At 40.3% G+C, this 19,182-nt stretch overlaps 2 protein-coding genes across 2 annotated transcripts; both read right to left on the bottom strand.

Moving 5' to 3' along the window:
* Positions 1–7: 7 nt before the first annotated feature.
* On the bottom strand, positions 8–19,074 carry LOC109476073 (spindle and centriole-associated protein 1-like). The gene is made up of 21 exons (XM_019776924.1): positions 18,968–19,074; positions 18,620–18,742; positions 18,141–18,188; positions 17,272–17,350; positions 17,046–17,128; positions 16,517–16,588; positions 10,886–11,045; positions 9,661–9,843; positions 9,213–9,304; positions 8,489–8,659; positions 7,410–7,565; positions 6,549–6,641; positions 5,895–5,987; positions 5,394–5,490; positions 4,697–4,804; positions 4,103–4,422; positions 3,513–3,711; positions 2,527–2,670; positions 1,765–2,044; positions 1,075–1,153; positions 8–938 (listed from the first exon to the last, which is right to left on the bottom strand). Exons 2-21 carry the CDS (start codon positions 18,719–18,721, stop codon positions 891–893), a joined length of 2,607 nt encoding a protein of 868 aa, XP_019632483.1. The 5' UTR covers positions 18,722–18,742; positions 18,968–19,074; the 3' UTR covers positions 8–890.
* On the bottom strand, positions 13,035–14,420 carry LOC109476070 (sphingosine 1-phosphate receptor 1-like). The gene has a single exon (XM_019776921.1). It carries the CDS (start codon positions 14,356–14,358, stop codon positions 13,072–13,074), a length of 1,287 nt encoding a protein of 428 aa, XP_019632480.1. The 5' UTR covers positions 14,359–14,420; the 3' UTR covers positions 13,035–13,071.
* Positions 19,075–19,182: the final 108 nt, after the last annotated feature.

The following is a 19,182-nucleotide window of genomic DNA, read 5'->3' as shown; positions in this document are numbered from 1 at the left end:
TACATGTATTTCAAAGGGCTTGCAATTGTACATGTGAGAGGAACAATGGTTGTTTCAGCTTGGCATCTTCTTCTTTACAAACATAGTCTACATGTACTGTACTAGGTTGAATTCATATGTATACATGTTGCCACATGTCATAGCTGTGTTGGCATAATTATGCTGTTTATTTATTCAAGCTCGTATTTATCATTGAAGATACATGTATATGCTCACTTGGGTTGTTCGTCCTTTGTCTAAAGTTGATTGATGTTTAAAGATATACATGTAATTACATTCCAGAATCGGTCTGAGGGTTGAAAAATGTAAGAAGGTGTTAAAACTTATTGCAGTCCATATCGTATGGTGCAAATAGGTGATTCACAATGTTTATACATGTACAAGCCAAATTTTACCCAAATATTACCTGCAACATACAGGTAAAGTTGTCCTGCTTCCAAAGTAACATTGTCTATAGATTGGTATTGTAAATAAGGTTATTATGTTGTTGTTGCATAAATACAGCTAATATGACAGAGGCACAATCCGGATAATGAAATGCATTAACTGTCCATAAACTTACTTATCGATAAATTAAAAAAAAAAACATTTGCCTCAGCCATATATACAAGACTATAAGGGTTACCATATTGTGGCTACAAAAAGAAAACTGAATTCATGGGAAGACAGAAATTGTATAAAACTTTTAATTCCAATTACTATACACCAATAAAAAGTCTTGTACAACACTGAGTGTTCCTTGTCTACTTTTAAACGCCAGTACTTCCAAAAATACAAACAGTCCATTCAATATTTTCAATTGATTTTTGTACAATTTGATGTATCTATATTATGTAAAATCAGCCCACAGTTTGCTTTCCGTTAATAACCTTTATGAGGAAATGGCCAGTCTATGAGACGTGTGATGAGAGGGCAAACCATCCATTCTCAGTAGATCCCTGTAATTGCATAATACAAAAAAACTAAGTAATTTTGTATCATTCAGGGCTGTAGGTACTGTAGTTCATTCCACAGCTATCTGGATGTAGTTCCTATTATTTGCTTAACAAGAAAGAAGGAGGAAAGAATATTTACCTTACTGACTGGTCTGATCCCGACATGGTTAACAGGAATGGGAGACTGCCTTGAACTGCCAAGGGAGCTTCGTGCAACACTGACAGAGGAACAAAGAATATTGAGAATTACTATAAGCACCTTGCTGAGCTCAACTGTATTGGTATAAAAGGAACACAAGTAATTTTAGTCCACACTACATCATAACACACAGATAGATATTATTATTATTATTAACTCCAGAACTGGCTTTAAATTATAATGATGACTAGTTAACCATTTCAACAGCTTTTACATACATGATCTGACAAGAATTTTACTGTAACTTTCAACAGAATTGATGTTGAGATTGCCATATCTGTAATATGCCAGGTGAATGAAATAAATCTTAACTTTAGGCCTAGAAAAAAAATGTGTTTCCTGTTTCAGTCCTGAAAAAAAATTAGGATCGGTAGGTACGGATTATCTTTTTTTAAGACTTTGGTGATCTCTAGTGATCCAACTCGTCACAAAGTTTAACAAAGTAAAATTTGCATGAGGACACTTTCATTTTCAATGTTGGAAAACCGATTGTACAATGTTTCATCACTTAGATGTCAGATCATGGTGCAAGAAAAGGTCGATCAGCTTGAAAATTTCTAGGGTCAGTCGGGAAACAAGAAACAACATTTTTTTTTCCTTGGCCTTACTGCCAGAAGCAGTCGGACTGACCTGTTGTTGCCCACATGAGGAGAAGGAGTGCTGGTGGCTGTCAGCTCCAGGTCCTCCACACGAGGCACAGACACTCGGATCTCCCTCCCCGCCCCTCCCCATGTCACCACCGGCTGGGGCGGGGCCGTGCTGCCTAGGGTGAAGGGGATAGGGGAGATGGGAGGGGACACGGGGAGGTGTGTCCCCTGGGGTAGGGACGAGGGAGGGGTGACGGAGGGGAGAGATGTTGGCAGCTGTGTGAACTCAGTAGAGGTAGAGGCTGTGCCGGTGCTGCCTGCACCTAGAAGGGAAAAACACAATCAGTCTTTCAAGTGTTATCAATACATTGTCATTGATTTTGCTTTGAACCACAAAATTCTATGCACTTCTAACTGTCACTTGAAAACCAAATATTGAAGTACATGTACATCATGTACAATATCTATTCTAGGCTGCCTTTGATTTACATTTTCTACCAGCCAAAATGCTGTGATTTTCAAGATGCCTAGCCTGTACAGTTGACTTGTAGGAAAGCTCTGAGTTGTATTTTATCTACAAAGTCATGTATCTAAACTACATGTGTCTATATTCAGTATCTATTTGTAAGAAAGCTTTATGTGTAAATTTCTATCTTACCTTAAGTTAGATTCTGATCTATTTGTTTAGTATTATGTCTGTACTTTGTGTGGGTCAGTCGTTATAATGACATGTATGATGTATCATTGCCAATAAAGGCATATAATGCAGTGATACACAATGTCATTTACAAGAAAGCTGGCTTACTGTTGAGCTGCCTGTCGAGGCTGATCTGTTGCTGCTGCTGCACCAGCCCCTGCAGCCGTGCCTGCGCCTCCTCATGTTTGTGCAGCAGGAGATCTATCTGCTGCTGCAGGACCTGCTCCTCATGAAGGGACTCTGAGCTGGGGGCTGAAGACACAGTTATGATTAATGTTTGAGTAGCATTGCAATATTGTCTTTTCCATGGACATACAGAACTGCTGCCTCAAGGGAGAAATGATTTTGGGAAAGGAGACCAAATGCTGGACACTTCAACAGGATTATGTAACAAAGTCTACAAAAAGCACTGATACTAAAGCACTAAAATGTCAACCTCAAAAAATTGCTCCACATTGCAATTTTACATGGCTTACAGTAAATACATGTAAAACGTAAGAAACATTCCTGTTGTATTTTCTGTATGCCATATAAAATGGGTGGGGGTTGTTGTACTAGGACTTCTGTAAAAGATACAGTGTGTTCTACTCTAGACCTACAACAGCTTAGAAAACTACACTGTTGCTGCTATTGCTGCTCAGCTACACTACACGTAAAAGTCACTTGTCCTTTTTTTTTTATTGTCCAAACAGTACCTGTGCAGTCGCAGCCTTTATACGGCTGAATTGATGCAGGGTATCACATAATAATCAATACAAATCACAACAATTACAACAATCAAATAATACACATGATAAACATATTTGTTCCACAATTATTTTTTGTGGAACTGTCGCAAGGGTCTGTGCGGCTGCCATTCGGCGCCACAAGGTGACCTCAATACGACTTTCCCCAACCGAAGTTAGGTACCCATTCACACCTGGGTGGAGTGAGGAAAGTCGTGTAAAGTGCCTTTCCCAAGGGCACAACGTCGGGGCACATGTTCAGACATGTACCGGGTACGACTCGGAATCGAACCCGGGTCTCCCCGGTTCATAGTCGATTGCTCTAACCACTACACCACCCGACGCCACAAGTCCTTGACTGGTCCCCACCTGGCTGGTCTACCCCTCCATCCTGAGGGCTGGCTCCTGTAGCCTTCCTCCACTGTTCCATCTGCTGTAGGCGTCTCTGTGCCTGGGTGTGCTGCTGGGACAGGACTGACAACTGTTCCTCCAGACTCCCCCGTCTGCCCTGACTCACAACAGACACACCGGGCAGGTCTGGGGAGGGGGGCAACACTGGCACAGGTCTCTGGGGTGAAGGAATGTACAATAGTCAAGGAACTTAGAGGGGCTACACAATCTCACGGTCGGGCTGATTGGGCCTCATCCTTTAGAACTTGTGGCTATACACCTCTTACTCAGTAGAACAATTCCCATTCCCAAAATACTACCGGTAGTACAAATAGGAGATCAGGATTCTTTATCATTATGATTATCACTAATCTGATTTAGAGGTGCCTAGGGCCCTGACCTGAGGGCTGCTAGAAGCATGATGTAGTCAGGCTATAAAAAAAAACAGCTTCAGCTGTTGATGTTTTCAGTAAAGTGCTATTACATGTAGCTATGTGCAAGTTTTCTTCTGTTGGCTGCTACTGATTGTGAACTCTAACAACATGCAGTGACTGGCATGCAAGCCTTACCCCTGTTTTGCTGGGAACCTGTCTGTCAGTGAACTGTTGTTGTGCATTGCTGTCACTCCTGAAGCCTTGCTGTGGTGGTACAACACCATTCACCAGCCCACTGGTACCCACAGGGTACAGCTGAGCCTGTGGCAGTGGTGATGTCCCCAGGCTATCCCTGCTGCGCTCCACCACGCTGACTTCTGTAGGCTGGGAGATGACTATGGCAGCAGTGGTGGTGGGGGTTGTGGTACTGGGGGCCTTCCCCATGGTCCTGTACACCTCAGACACTCGCTGGTGCAGGTCTGCAAGACTGGTGGGGACTGACTGCACTGGTGCTGCTGGGGAGGGGGGTGTTTGAGATTCAAGATGTGAACTAGATCTGAACATTCATTGATGTCATACCTGGGTTGTGATAACGTTCAATGTGGGTGTTCAAGCCCATATGATAACTAGCGGTATCACACAAGGGTTCTAACGGTGATACTGAATACACTGTGTTGTAGTATCACATTTACATTCACAACACCTGCATATTAAAATAAGTGTCATGGTTAAAATGCAGTAAAATGGCCCCAGTTAATACATTTGTGGCCAGGATACGGTTTGTCTTACGTTGTTGTTGAGGTGCTCTGTGGTTTCTCTGTCTGGGAGGAGACAGAAGCACTGCTGGCTGCAGGGGCTGGAGGTGAGTAGGGACAGTCTTAGGGGCCGTGCTGGGATCTGGGGGTGGGAAAATATGTACTAAAGTCACTATCGCATAGGGAAAAAATGTTCCCTGTTTCAGTCCTGAAAAAAATTAGCATGGGTAGGTAGGGATTATCTTTCTGTTTGCTTTTTTTTATTAGACTTTGGCAATCTCTAATGATGAACTTATGCAAATTACAAAGTAAAACTTGCAAGAGGATATTTCAATGTCAATGATTGAGTAGAAGGTGTTATATAAGCAACTTTTTGCCCAATACTCAATAAATATGTGTGAATAAAAAAAATGTCGATTGTACAACATGTTATCACTTATGTGTCAGATCAAGGAACTAGAAATGGTCAATCAGCTTGAAAAATTACTAACATCCTTTGCAGGGGTCCACCCAAAAAAAGTCTAGGGTCGTCAGTTTTTTCTCGGTCGGTTGGAAAACAGGAAACAACATTTTTTCCTTAGCCTAAGAGGACTTACATGTACTAAAATCATTCTCTGAGACACTCAAATTACAAGAAAATCAAGGAACCAAAGATGGCAATAGCAATAGCAACTCTGTAAAGGCAAAATTACAACTCCATAATGTTTCTAGACATAATAACATCATGGTACCTGATAAATCACTTGGTACTAAACTCTGTGTTGACATCCCTGTGCTGCCATCCACCGATCTAGATCCTGAACCTTTCATCACAGCATACAGTGTGTGCTGAATAGACAAGAAATCAAGTTTAAAACTCATGTACATGAAATATATTTGCATATTCTGTTTAACCATCAACATACTACAAAACAAACAAAAAGTCAAGACCATAGCATATTCAGGACAAAAGATAAAAAAACTGGAAGTTCTGCTGCGGTGCCAAGGTCAGCCACCAGGAGGCCCAGATTTGACCTTGAACTATGACCTACCAATATACTAAATATCATCACAAGCCATAAAGGCATTCTGAAGTTATGCTGACTATAAATGTGCTGAAACACACAGACACAGAGAAACTAAAAGTAATACCTTCATTTTTCATGGAGGTAAGAAAGATAGTCATATGGGAGACTTGCTGCAGGGGTTTTAATTCAGAGGGATGTTAAGAAAAGAATCTTTCAGAACCCTACCTTGAGATAGTTGATCTGTTCCTCAGACTTGGTCCTGTACTGGTCAAATTCTGCTCTCAGCACAGTGTACTGCTCTTGGGTGCTTATAATATCCTGGAGGAAAACAAGATTTGTAAATAAGACTCAGTTGTACACCTACACCAGGTCACTGTCCAGCTACCAGTGTACATGAAGAGTTGATTTTGTCTGTGAGCATGCAGGTAGCTAAACTGTTTTGGAAGCTTATAATTCTCATGTGTTTCGGCTTTCTTTTTTTCAAGGATGTCAGCAGCTCTGTAATATATAAAGAATGACAGACATGTACAATAATATAACTTTCAAAGGCATCCAGATTGATGTACATGTAAAACAGATGTGTTTACCTGTGTGTGGATGATATTCAGCACCAAGGACAGGTACGTTTACTTGTGTGTGGATGGTGTTCAGCACCAAGGACAGGTATGTTTACTTATGTGTGGATGGAATTCAGCACCAAGGACAGGTGTGTTTACATGTGTGTGGATGGTGTTCAGCACCAAGGACAGGTGTGCTTACATGTGTGTGGATGGTGTTCAGCACCAAGGACAGGTGTGCTTACATGTGTGTGGATGGTGTTCAGCACCAAGGACAGGTGTGTTTACTTGTGTCTGGATGGCGTTAAGGACATGTACTTACGGCTGTTAGCACATCAACGAGAGCTCTCTGTTCTGCTATCTCCTCCATTAAGTGATGTCGAAGTGTGGCTTCAGACCGCAGCTGAGATTCACTCTAATAGTAGTAGACACACACCATTGTCAGTATGTTGTACAAATGCAAAGCATGCCATACAGTACTACGCCAATAAACCTCACTCAAGCAGCTGGATATGATTTTGGAAACAGTCAGATGTTTCAGGTTGTATCCACTACCTTTCGTCGGTGACACTGTAGAGTTGTCTGTCCTTTTTTTGTATCTTTATACATTTTTTTTGCATCTGAATGTGCAACCTTCACCAATGCATCATGCCATACTACATATGATTAATATGTTCAGATGACTACCGGTATTTTCAGAGCTCTTTTGGAACAAATAAACAGAGAAGAGAGAAGATAACATAGTAACAGAAGCCACTGTAATCTCATTTTGTCTTCATGGTAGCAAAATTTTACGATCTGAGGAAACTATACATTCGCAGGAGTGGGGTGAAAGACAAATATGATTTGATACTGGTAATGATACACGGTACAGAAGTGACTGTGAAATCAGTGACCGTAAAAGTACTGTGAAAAAATAAAGAACTGTAATTTAAACTTGCAGGCTAGCTGTTGAAAAAGACAACTGGTCTGCTTGCATTTATTACTAATGTTATCTAAAGTTATAAACACTGCAGACTCTGAACAATGATTTTAATATCACTATGCTCATTACACCAAGAGCTATGCAGTGATGTCAAACTTGAATGTAGAACTGTTACATCAATTTTTCCTTGAGATTCCAAATGGCTAGTGACTTTTCAAAATTAAAATGACGAGTGTTGACATTTGAGAGAAGACCTACCTCCTTGATATGCCTGGTGAGTCTGGTGATGGCCTCCAGTAGGGAGGTGGTATATCCCCTCAGGGTGGGGGACTTGTGCTGCTGGGGTGGGGGAGGGGTAGGCATGCCTGCCTGCTGCTCGTAGTCTGCTATCTCTGACTCCAGGTTATCCATCACCTTACAATGGAAATCAACATGTTAGAAAACAAGATCACCATGGATGTGGAAGGCCAAAACCCACGTAAGGGAGGAATTCCACCACCTTACCTTATATACCGTCACCCCACATGGATAGAGGCAAATGGTGGGATGCCATCGAACACATAACAATGGTGTGCAAGCACATCTAACCCATGGAAGACAGGAAACCACAGATGCTAAACCAGATAGTGAGATGCTAAACCAACTTCGGTTGGGGAAAGTCGTATTGTGGTCACCTTGTGGCGCCGAATGGCAGCCGCACAGACCCTTGCGACAGTTCCACAAAAATTGTGGAGAAAATGTGTTATCATGTGTATTACTTGTTTGTTGTGATTTGTATTGATTATTATGTGATACCCTGCATCAATTCAGCCGTCAAAGGCTGCAACTGCACGGGTACTGTTTGGACAATAAAAAAAAAATTATTATTGAGATGTGAGATAGTGAGTGAGTGAGTGAGTGAGATAGTGAGTGAGATAGTGAGTGAGTGAGTGAGTGAGTGAGTGAGTGAGTGAGTGAGTGAGTGAGTGAGTGAGTGAGTGAGAGTGAGTGAGTGAGTGTGAGATAGTGAGTGAGTGAGTGAGTGAGATAGTGAGTGAGTGAGTGAGTGAGTGAGTGAGTGAGTGAGTGAGTGAGTGAGTGAGTGAGTGAGAGTGAGTGAGTGAGTGTGAGATAGTGAGTGAGTGAGCGAGCGAGCGAGCAATACAGAATTCTGGAAATCCCTGGGATATCAAAACAGTGGCTCTTTGAACAAAACACATCCATACATCAAGTCAGGATCACATTCGTCATAGGTCACCATATGATTTTGATGTTGAAGGATTTCCAAGCAGGCTATGACAGAACCAACTGTCAGCAGCCCAGCAAGGATCAAAGACACAATAAAAGTGTCCCCTGACCTGTTTGAGTTGGTCCAGTTTGGTGAGTGAGAGAGAGCTGAGGTCTGTCTGGTCAGCTGCACCAGTCCTGCTCATGGTGCGGTTGACCCTGGCTGTGTCGTTGATCGCCTGGTTTGTGAGAGTGCTGGAGTCCCCATCTCGTACTGGGGTCTGTGTGGTCACTGCTGTAGACTGTGCATTAGTTGTGACAGATTAGGCTACACCAATTTAATTTCTTGGTTAATGGATTTTTCTAGAATAATGGAGCGGGCGGGCGAAAAAATAAAAACAGGCCTAGGGATCCTATTATGGCCCAAAATGGTACGATAGGAGCCATGAAGTCAACACACCTGGCTGGTTTAAAATTTAAACAATGAATTTTGAACTTTTAATGATACCACTGTAATGAAAGATGGAATAACTGTAACAACTAGGAAGAAAAGGACTGTTTCAACTGTTCAGGGAAAAATATGAGCATTTTGCAGTTGATTCTGAATTTTTATTTTTATTTTCAAATCAGAAAAAAAACGAAGCGGGCGAATCCGTTAACCAAGAAATTAAATTGGTGTGGCCTTATATAATTCCATGTGATAAGAAGTAAAGGAAAGACATTATTAAAGCAACATTGAAAATACTTTGCATAGACTTCAAACTAAGATTTCTATCTACCCTATGTCATCTTACTATTTTCTACAGACAGCCTTCTGCAAATATTCTGTTTCTTTTTTCCTAGTATGTACCTTACCTGTGTGTAACTCCTGTTGACTGTTCTACCAGGGTTGGAACTGTCCACTTGATGAGGGGGACCGCCTTGTAACATGGTACTGGTGACTGCACCTGTTATACAGATGAACGATGAAAAGATTTTTTACATATGAGACATTGCTTCAAGAACCAAACACACACCACGCTTTTAGAGAATATCAAAGTACCAGTAGAGAGATCGGTGGAAACATTATAAATTCACTTTAATAATGTTTTCTTCATTTGTTCAAGTAGCATGCATGCAGCCTAAATTGCATTTTCTATATAAAAAAAAGGAGCTGAGTATCATAATGATGCAAAAGTTTGATGGTGAAAATTTGTTGTCAGGTCAGTTGTAAGAATGTGTAAAATGCATACGTAGATCCATTGCCTCACTGGTACTGAAAAGGGATAAAAATTTCAAGTAAGTAGTTTTAAGTATACTGTACCTTGCTGTCCCTGCTGTTCCCCTGGGATAGTGCTGATTGTGCTGTCCTGCTGTCTGAGGGTGCTGTCCTGCTGTCTTAGGGCACTGTCCTGCTGTCTCTCTAGTTCCAAGAACCTTCGGAAACGCTGCAGGTCCAGCCTGGACTCAAACTGCTGTGAGAGACTCTGTTCATCTCCAGTCTCTCCTACTCATGTACATGTAATCAGATACATGTCAATCATTTTGTTAGGGCTTAGGAAAAATGTTGTGTTTCCTGCTTCCTGACCGACCTTCGAAAAAACTGCCTACCTTAACATTTTTGTGTGTGTGTGTGTGTGTGTGTGTGTGTGTGTGTGTGTGTGTGTGTGTGGACCCCTGCAAGGAACATAAATTTTTCGAGCTGATCGACCTTTTTAAGCTCCATGATCAGTTTTTTTTCTGACACGTAAGTGATGAAACGTTGTACAATCAGTTTTCCAACATTGACAATGAAAGTATAAGTTGGACCACTACCAGTACTAGTAATAAAAAGTAAAAAAAAAAAGTCTAAAAGAAGATAATCCCTACCTACCAACCCTAATTTTTTTCAGGACTAAAACAGGAAACAACAATTTTCCTCCTAGGTCTAAAGATACACATTACACTACAGAATCAAGCTGACAGATTCTGTACGAACAACTAAGGGGTGCCAGTGTCACCAAACGAAAACAGATCTGAAGTGGCTGTCACCCAAAGACGAACAAAAAATGTCCAGACTATGCATGATATACAAAATCACTAAAAATAAACTGTTTAATGAACCATTATACACGTAATACTATATAATATCTGACCAGAAAAGAACAAGAAATAGTCATGCAGCGACTCATGCCTTCAAGTACCAGAGTTATCGACCTAAGATTGAGGTGTTCAAAAACTAATGTTTTTCCTATAGATAGAAGTTGCAAAACTACATGTATTATAGTGGATCTTGCTACCATCAAGTACAGTAGGGGCATTATCACTATATAGCTTTAAACTGACTAAAGTCTTGTAATTAGATGTGCAAAGGTTATACATGTGACATTTCATTCTGTGTAATAGCCAGCTGCTGCCACACTGCACACCTGCACAGCTAGTGTATTATGCTGAAGGGCAGTTATACCGACTAAACACATACTGACACAGAATATAGATAGATTTTTAAAAAGCAATATACTGGTAACATTCTTACTGTTACTTTGTATCTAATACATGTATACATGTACCTTGCTCTCTTTCTGTATCCACTTCATTTAGAGCACTCTGGTCCATAATGGACTGGCTCAACATGGAGAGCTGTGTGGGCTGCTCAGGGGGCTCTATCACCGGGCCGCTCCCACTGGGGTTGTCAGGGGCCTTGGTCACATTGGGGAACCCTGTGTATCTCTGTGTTTATACATAAACAAAACAAAATATTCAATTTTTGAATAACAAGAATCTTAATCAACTGTTTACAGGCTGTGGTGATGGGGAAAATGTAAACACTTTGTATTAAAAGATGAATCATATTAAAAATTATAAAAATAGATTTTTTCTGTTGGTTACCCTGGTACATCGTACAATAGTCTGATATCTTCTATCTGACAACATAGTTATCTGTATTTTATGCAAAGGAAGATGCAACATGCTAGCTCAAACTATTAACTGTTAGATGGCCATCTCCCTTTACATACAACAATGTATCTGGTCAGTCTGTTAGACTTTCTCTGTAGGGAATCTGAAAAGGCCAAGAACATTTGCACAATGGTCATGACTGACTTCTCCAAGGCGTACGACAGGATAGACCACACGTTGGCCATTCAGAAGCTGTTACGACTTGGTGTAAGGGGGAGTCTAATCCAGTGGGTGTCCGACTTTCTAACCCAGCGGCGGCAAAGAGTTCGTTATGGAGGACAGCTATCTGACTGGGAGGTACTGACCTGCTCAGTGCCGCAAGGAACACTTCTTGGTCCGTTAATTTTCCTCGTAGTGTTTGATGATGCCATGAGGGACGGGAAATGGGAGACACAGGTTAACAAAATGATCGGAAAGGCTAACGGTCGACTCTTCTTCCTACGGAAACTCAAACACTTCAATCTTCCCACCGGTGACCTCGTCACTATATACACGTTCTTTGTACGGCCAGTATTGGAATACTGCGCGCCAGTTTGGCACCCGGGGCTCACTTGTGCACAGTCGGACAAACTCGAAGCTGTACAACGGAGAGCAGTTCGGACAATACTGGGAAGGCGTTTCACTAGCTACGAGCAAGGCAGGACAGACTTAAACCTTCCGTTGCTCTCAGACCGCCGGCAGAAGCTGTGTCTCAAGTTCGGGACTCATTTAGAATCCCACACACCGTCAATGCTGCCACCAAAGGGTTCGGACTACCACGACAGAACAACCAGAAACAGAGACAAGTATCGACCAATTAAATGTAGGACTGAACGACTCAGGAACTCCCCAATAGCTTACATTGTTCGCCTTTTAAATACTTAATCAAATAGTTAATGTTTTTAAGGATTAAGCTTTTAATATACCGTCTGATAAACCTATTATTGTATAAATGCTAAATTTTATCCATCAACGTTATTTCTTTTTATACTTATATATAGGATAATTGACCCATTGTTTTATTGTCAATTGAGCCCTATGTGTAATCGGAATCCGCAATTCAGCCTGCGGGCTGCGATGGATTTTATGTCAATAAACCATTCATCATCATCATCATGTAGTACAGAACAGTCAACACATAGGTAGTACATGGTTGACATTTTTCAAATGACTTCTCAAATTCCATTTTTCAAATAACTTCTTTACAGATTCATTTTGATTTGATTTGTCTACAGTGTTGTCATGACAACATGACGTACATCTGAGGTATTATCTTGAAGCAGATGTTGGGAGGGCTTTTTAGTCTGTAGAACTGCAATATCATATAACCCAAAGTTACTACTTGGCCTTAAGAAATGTTCTGAAACACCTTTCTAAATGTCTTCTTAAATGCTATCAGATCACATATTAACAACAGGGACAAGAAGGACTCAGAAAATCTTAGACTCTGACCTCAAATGATTTTATCTTTAATATTTCAACAGTGCAAACAAAACAGCATGCAAGAAAAATACATTTAATATTTGTCGAATAATCTGAACTTTACAATGCACTGAATCATTACATAAAGCAGTATCTACCTTTGTGAAGTAAAATACAGGACCCATTTAGTATAAACTTTCTAAATGGACAACATCTAGAACTCATATTCCATAATATACACCACTGTTAAAACAGGAAATGCAATCACGCATGTATATATGCAAGTACTTGCCATTGTTGTCCATGCTTGTAGATATTCAACATTTTGTGTCTAATAATAATTAGTAATATATTTGTTTTTCAGTGTTGGCAGCTCTGAATCAGTTCTCAGTTCATTTCAGTCTACTTGCACCATAGCAAGAGTTTCGGCTTGTCTCCCTCTAGGCCATCTTTCTGGCTCTGCCATTCTGTGGGCATTATGGATGTCATAGTTTTCCACCAGAGGCAGTTCTTTTGGAGCGGGCTGACTCTGTGTGTTTTGCCTTTCTAGCTGAAAATTTGGGGCATCTCCTATTCCAGCTTGGTCGTCCTGTGGATGGGCACGGTTTCCCCGTATCACCCTGACAATTGTCTGATGAACGCCTGTCACTTTGTCCCAGATTGCCTTCCTTAAATCTGAAGTGCGGAGGAGTGTTGCTATTGGGTTGATCAGTGAGTTCAGACAGATACCTGCAAATATACCAGTTCTAGTGGGGCACCGGCCCGGGGCACTTCTACATACAGCATAGTATACGTAGATCAGGAGGGGTAACAGCCAGAAGGTAAAAGCCAGTATTACATGGATCATAACAGTCCTGGCCTTGTACACTCTTTCTTCATATCTCCTCAGTGCCTCCTGTTGTGCAGCATTGGTAGACCCTGCCTGTTCTAGCCTTTTCTTTTCTCGCTCTCTGATTCTTACATACACACTTACATTTGTGAACAATATGATACTGCACAGAAGCAAACCTATGGCTGCACAAACAACCACAAAGGCCAAGGGGTAATATTTAATGCAGGTTCTTGTTGTCAAAGTGCCCATGTCTAAACAATTCCATCCCATAATGGGTGAGAAGGAAACCAAGGCAATGCTAATCCACGAGACAATCAGAGCAACACCGACGCACAACTTGGTACTCAGTTCATCAGCATTGTTGTGGAAATACACAGGATATCTTATAGCAACATAGTTATTGACTGACAGAAATGTTAAAGCAGATGAAGACATCATCTGAGTAAAAATCAAAAGAGGCACATAACCCAACAGGAAGCCGTACGTCTTGTACATGGCGCTGTATCCCACGTACCCTACAGCCCGATACAGGAGTCCAGCACCGGCACAAAAGTCCGACACGGCCAGATTTGCTAGGAAGAAGTAGACGGGTTTGTGCAGTTCTCTTGCTCCAATGATTCCCAACAACAAAACAGGATTGGTGACGATTATGAGAAGTCCCATCAGCAGGAAGATGACTTCAGTCTCAGTCCTCAGTCTGACAAGGTCCTCGTATGCAGAGCAGGCTTCGTTGGCTTGCAGGACGGAGAAATTGTTTGTTAAGTGCCACTTGTAGCAGGACAGTATGCTGTGGAACTCTGCAGCAAATGTCTCCTCAGTAGGTAACCCTGGGTTGGAGCTGTTATTGAACATGCTGGAGCTGATTTTGCTTGTCTGCAGCCTGCCGAATGGTGAGCTATGAACGATCCTGATACTGTTTGTGCACAAACTAGAAGGAGCAAGAATGTGGCTGCACCTGGTCACGAAGGATCTGGACGACAGCACTCGCTCAGTGACTTATGTGGGCAGTTATGGCAGGAACTGAGCAAGCCTTACTTATGAATATTTTAGTGGGGAAAATGCAATTATAAAATGGCATGCCAGTCTGCAGCTTGTTGCCATGGATAATGCCGCAAACAGAGCAGCAGAAGGAACGTTGAATACATGTATTGTGTTATGACCTTTACAAGTCATTACATAAGGCCTAGGAGAAATGTTTCACGAACGACCCTAGGAAAAACTGCCAACCCTAGCTATGGCCTTTTTTGTTTGTAAACCCCTGATTGGACACCTGAGTGAGAAAACATTGTTCATTTGGTTTTCAAACATTGACATTGAAAATATAAGTTAGGATATACAAATGTATAAGGCCACACCAATCTAATTTCTTGGTTAACGGATTTGCCTATTTTTGATATTTGCACACAAAAAAAAATAAGAATCAACTGCAAAAGGTTTATATTTTGCCCTGAACAGTTGAAAACAGTCCTAGTTGTTAGAGTTATTCCATCTTTCAATGCAGTGGTATCATTAAAAGTTCAAAATTCATTGTTTAAATTTTGAACCAGCCTGGTGTGTTGACTTCATGGCTCCTATTGTACCATTTTGGGCCATAATAGGATGCCTAGGCCTGTTTTTATTTTTTATTTTTTCGCCCGCCCGCTCCATTACTTATTTTTCTAGAAAAATCCGTTCACCAAGAAATTAAATTGGTGTGGCCTAAGGAAATATTTTATATCAGGAAATAAGGACCACTACTAGAGAAGTAAAAAACAAAACTATTAATAAAAGTCTAAAAAAAAAGGATAATCCCTACCTATCCTCCCTGATGTTTTTAAGGACTGAAACAGGAAACACAATATTTTTTCCTAGGCCTAAGGCCAGAGTCCTTTTCAGAGAAAGAAAGCTGTCAGCCCAGCGTATAGCTACAAGACCACAGTCAAGAATCTAATTTGCTCTTCAGGCAAGACTCCTTTTCAAGGATTTCCATAGAGTTATTCTGAGGCTCATAGAAGGGGGAATGTTTGGAATGGAGCCATTATGGAGGGGTTATTAAATGAGATTGTGAACACACAGATAATTAGCAGCTACTAATTACCAAGCAACAGAGGGAACATGCTGCTTTTAATAGGACAAGAATGACTTCAATGCCTCCCACTAACAGATGTTACTGATGATCTTCTCTTGAATTGGAAGTTTGCAAATTCATGCTTTAGAGGAATTTGCAATTTCAACACCAGTGAAACAAATAGTCATTTAAATATGACTACATTCAACAACAAATTCTTCATTGATTAGGGATAATAAAGATTCTTGAACTGCTCTTTGTGTGGTATGTTATCAAGGGGTATACTGAACGCTAAAAAGATGCTTGTATCATGAAGTGTACTGGAAAAATTTAATGGCTTTGAGTCATTAAATTTTTCAAGTACACTTGCCTTTTGCTGTGGTACAGCAGTCAAATGTCAAGAATACTAATAAGTTATATAATATCACTAGTACATCTTTACATAATCCTACACAAATAGCTAGGTGCACCGGTGTATCCACAGTCAAAAATTACATGCAAAGTTCCAATTTCTGGTGCACAAAACTGTTCAAAATTGTTCAGTACATACACATTTCAGGTCTAGAAAGTAAAGCCAATTATGCTATGAAAGGGAGGTAAAATCACCTAGTTGTAACTGTTCCACTTTTTAAGGGAGGAAAGTATGCAGTCATTAGAATGTATATATTTTTTAAATTAATATCAATTCATCAGTAGAGAATCATCACCCACGAAAACATGGGCATTACTAGTTGACCAATAGATAGTTATCAATGCTGGATTTTTGGTCTGTAGGTGTGTCTTATTCTTTAATAGGGACAATGTAATGCATAAAAAAAATACATACTATACCAGTCTGTTAACTTCCATTAGTCTGCTATTAATCTGAATCTGAAACAATTTGACCACCTCAGAGAGAAATGCTTTAATGTACTATTGCAGTACTTTGAGTTTGAGGTGGGTTAAGTGGCTGAGTACACATACCTTTGGGTCATCTCCAAACAAGTCTCTGACCACGGCCATGACACGGTCAGACTTGGACAGGACGTCCTGCAACTGGTACATGTTACAATAATATCTCAGTCAAATATCTCTCAACACTTTGGTGCATGAATGATATTTGTAATGTTCCAGCCACGACACCAAGCTGTAGTACAAATAAGATCAGGTTATTGTTGCCCTCAAGAAGGGGACAGATGGTCACCGATATGTCGGATGTGAAAACTCACTATTTGTTGAATGAAGCACCTTAGTTTTCATATATACATTTCCTCAACACTGGTACATGTACTTGTGTCGTGTGTAGTCTCACTTTACAATATACTCTCTAGTCTCAAACGGACTGTAATAATTTATCTCTGCATTCTGCACATAGCTGAGAGTCACATACATGACAGATTATAATGTAATATTCTCTAATATAACATGTGAAGTGCTGCTATAGCATGACAAGTGCAGTTTCATGGGTATGCACGACTTTATTGTGGTAGAAGACAAAGCCATCATGTCCTACCTGACTGTGATCATACAACACTTCCCTCAGTAGGGCAGCTTTCCGCTTCTCCACTGTTGTTGGGGTCTTTGGTCGAGCCCGCGCTATACAAATGTAGCACAAGAAACAAGTAGTCTTTACAAAATAAATACCATATAATCTACACATTACTTTGGTAAATGGAAAAATTGAAGTTTGAAGTGCTTTAAATGCAGAAGTTTTGATACTGATAGTTTTTTTATCCAACCTCTCTGTATCATCATCTTCTGGTTCTCTAGTCTTATCACATCCAGGTTTTTAGACTGGTGAACCTCATGACGATGTTTCTGTAAATGAAGAAGAACATCTGATCATACAAATACAATCACACTCAGTATCCAGTTTAGACATGCTTGCACACTGATGCTGTGGCTTGATGGCAGCCCACCACTTGCAGGGTTGATGTTATGCAGGTTTCAAATATGCAGGTTTTAAAACCAAGTTTGAAATATTCATTCAGATTTACATAGTTCTTTTGGATTATCATTGTACTATCAATCCTTGTACTTATAGTTCACACTGAATTCATTTGGTTTATCAATCAATTATCTGCAAGGGTTATTAGAACTGATATATAGCAGCTAAAGGACATCTCTTTACACAGTTTACAGGATGTTCTGCTTTCAGCTTTTAGGTTTATCAGTGTAACAGTATTTCAACTTCTGGGTAATTCTGGGTATGATGTTCCAATTTGATAAGCTTTTAGAAACCAGAAGGTTGCCTTTCAGCAGATTATCAAAGTCAGTTTAGAACCACATTTATTTATTAATCTTTCAAACATATGGGTAGTCCCTCAAACCGTTGAAGGCTGATTTCCAAGGGAGCCCATGGAAACATGATACAAGAAAGTAATGTAACATATTTATATCATAATTAAACATAGGATATCTTCTTAAAGCAACTTCAAAGTTCATGTTGCAGTGATAAAAAAATCCATGTCGAACACCAGCAGTCACAGCATAGTTATGACCAGGGGATATAACGTAATCATATTATGAATAGCCTGGTAACATACAGTCAGAATTACCATTAAATAAAACAGGCAACACCGGTAGAAATGTATAAAACTGAACTTACAATCTCCTCTTCTGTAGCTTTGTGCACACTGAGGTCTGAGGTTGAATCCTAGAGGAGCATGTTTATAGTCAGAAAGTTCAAACAAACATAACACCAGCACTATGACATTATTCCCGAGTGGAACTTACCTTGTCACATTGATACTTATAAACGATAGAGTGACAACCATATATGTGTACAACCATACATGTGTCTTTTCATATGATATCATAATTTTTTCCACCATGTTGGTGTAACATTACATGTACCGGTATGTCTGTTAAACACACCAACAACATGGTAACTTGGTATTCAAACTTTTATTGTATAATTATTATAGCATCAAAGATATAAAAGTAGGTATAAAAGGTCATCTTTAATACATGTGCCACATTTTGTTTAGTGTTCTCCCAGCATCATTGTATTTTACAAAAAAAAACACGTTGTTTTGTTTACAATGATGCAAAAACAATGCCAAAAATATTTATGCAAGAACTCACATCCCAGGGTGGTGGCTCAGGCTTGGGTTTGGGCTTCCTCCGTCCTTTGGTGGATCCACTATTAAAGCGTTGTCGCTGCCGTGACACGCGAACAAACGACATGTCTCTCAATCCGGTATCTTCCTAGCACACAAAAGAAGAAAAGGTGTAAGAAACACAGTCTTTTGCATGATAAAGTAGATGGCAAAAGGCAACACCAACAAGTCGTGTTGCTTTATGATGCCCCCCTCCCCCACTAGCAACGAACATAAACACATCACCTCACGCATTACCTAAATTCTGCACATTCTGGAGATATTTGGCGAATTTTAGGATCATTCGTTTACTAAGAAATAAATATATACTTACTGGACCGACTAGTTTTGCAGAATTCTAAAGACAGACGTCAAAAAACTACCGCAGCGTAAAACCATCGTCTGAATCTCCCGCTCAGCCGCTGCACCGCTGTCTAACCTCTGACCTTACAGCGCTGAGAAAAATAATCCGTTTGAAATTCGTAAAATCGACACAAGCTGGTAGAATTTTTCCTCAGATTCTGATAATTCTTTAATTAGGAATAAAAT

The sequence above is a fragment of the Branchiostoma belcheri genome, unplaced genomic scaffold, assembly GCF_001625305.1.
Source record: "Branchiostoma belcheri isolate BF01 breed outbred unplaced genomic scaffold, Haploidv18h27 scaffold36, whole genome shotgun sequence".
NCBI lineage: Eukaryota > Metazoa > Chordata > Leptocardii > Amphioxiformes > Branchiostomatidae > Branchiostoma > Branchiostoma belcheri.
The sequence above is the reverse complement of the archived record's forward strand: the minus strand, read 5'-3'. Positions and strand labels throughout refer to the sequence as shown.

Excerpts from the sequence above, each read along its gene's own strand:
- LOC109476070 (XM_019776921.1), bottom strand. The coding sequence starts at position 14,358 with ATGTTCAATAACAGCTCCAACCCAGGGTTACCTACTGAGGAGACATTT.
- LOC109476073 (XM_019776924.1), bottom strand. The coding sequence starts at position 18,721 with ATGTCGTTTGTTCGCGTGTCACGGCAGCGACAACGCTTTAATAGTGGA. Across the intron at positions 17,351-18,140 it reads AAGCTACAGAAGAGGAGATT|AAACATCGTCATGAGGTTCA; the intron begins GTAAGTTCAGTT and ends CTTCATTTACAG. Across the intron at positions 1,154-1,764 it reads CCTCATGTGGGCAACAACAG|TGTTGCACGAAGCTCCCTTG; the intron begins GTCAGTCCGACT and ends TTCCTCTGTCAG.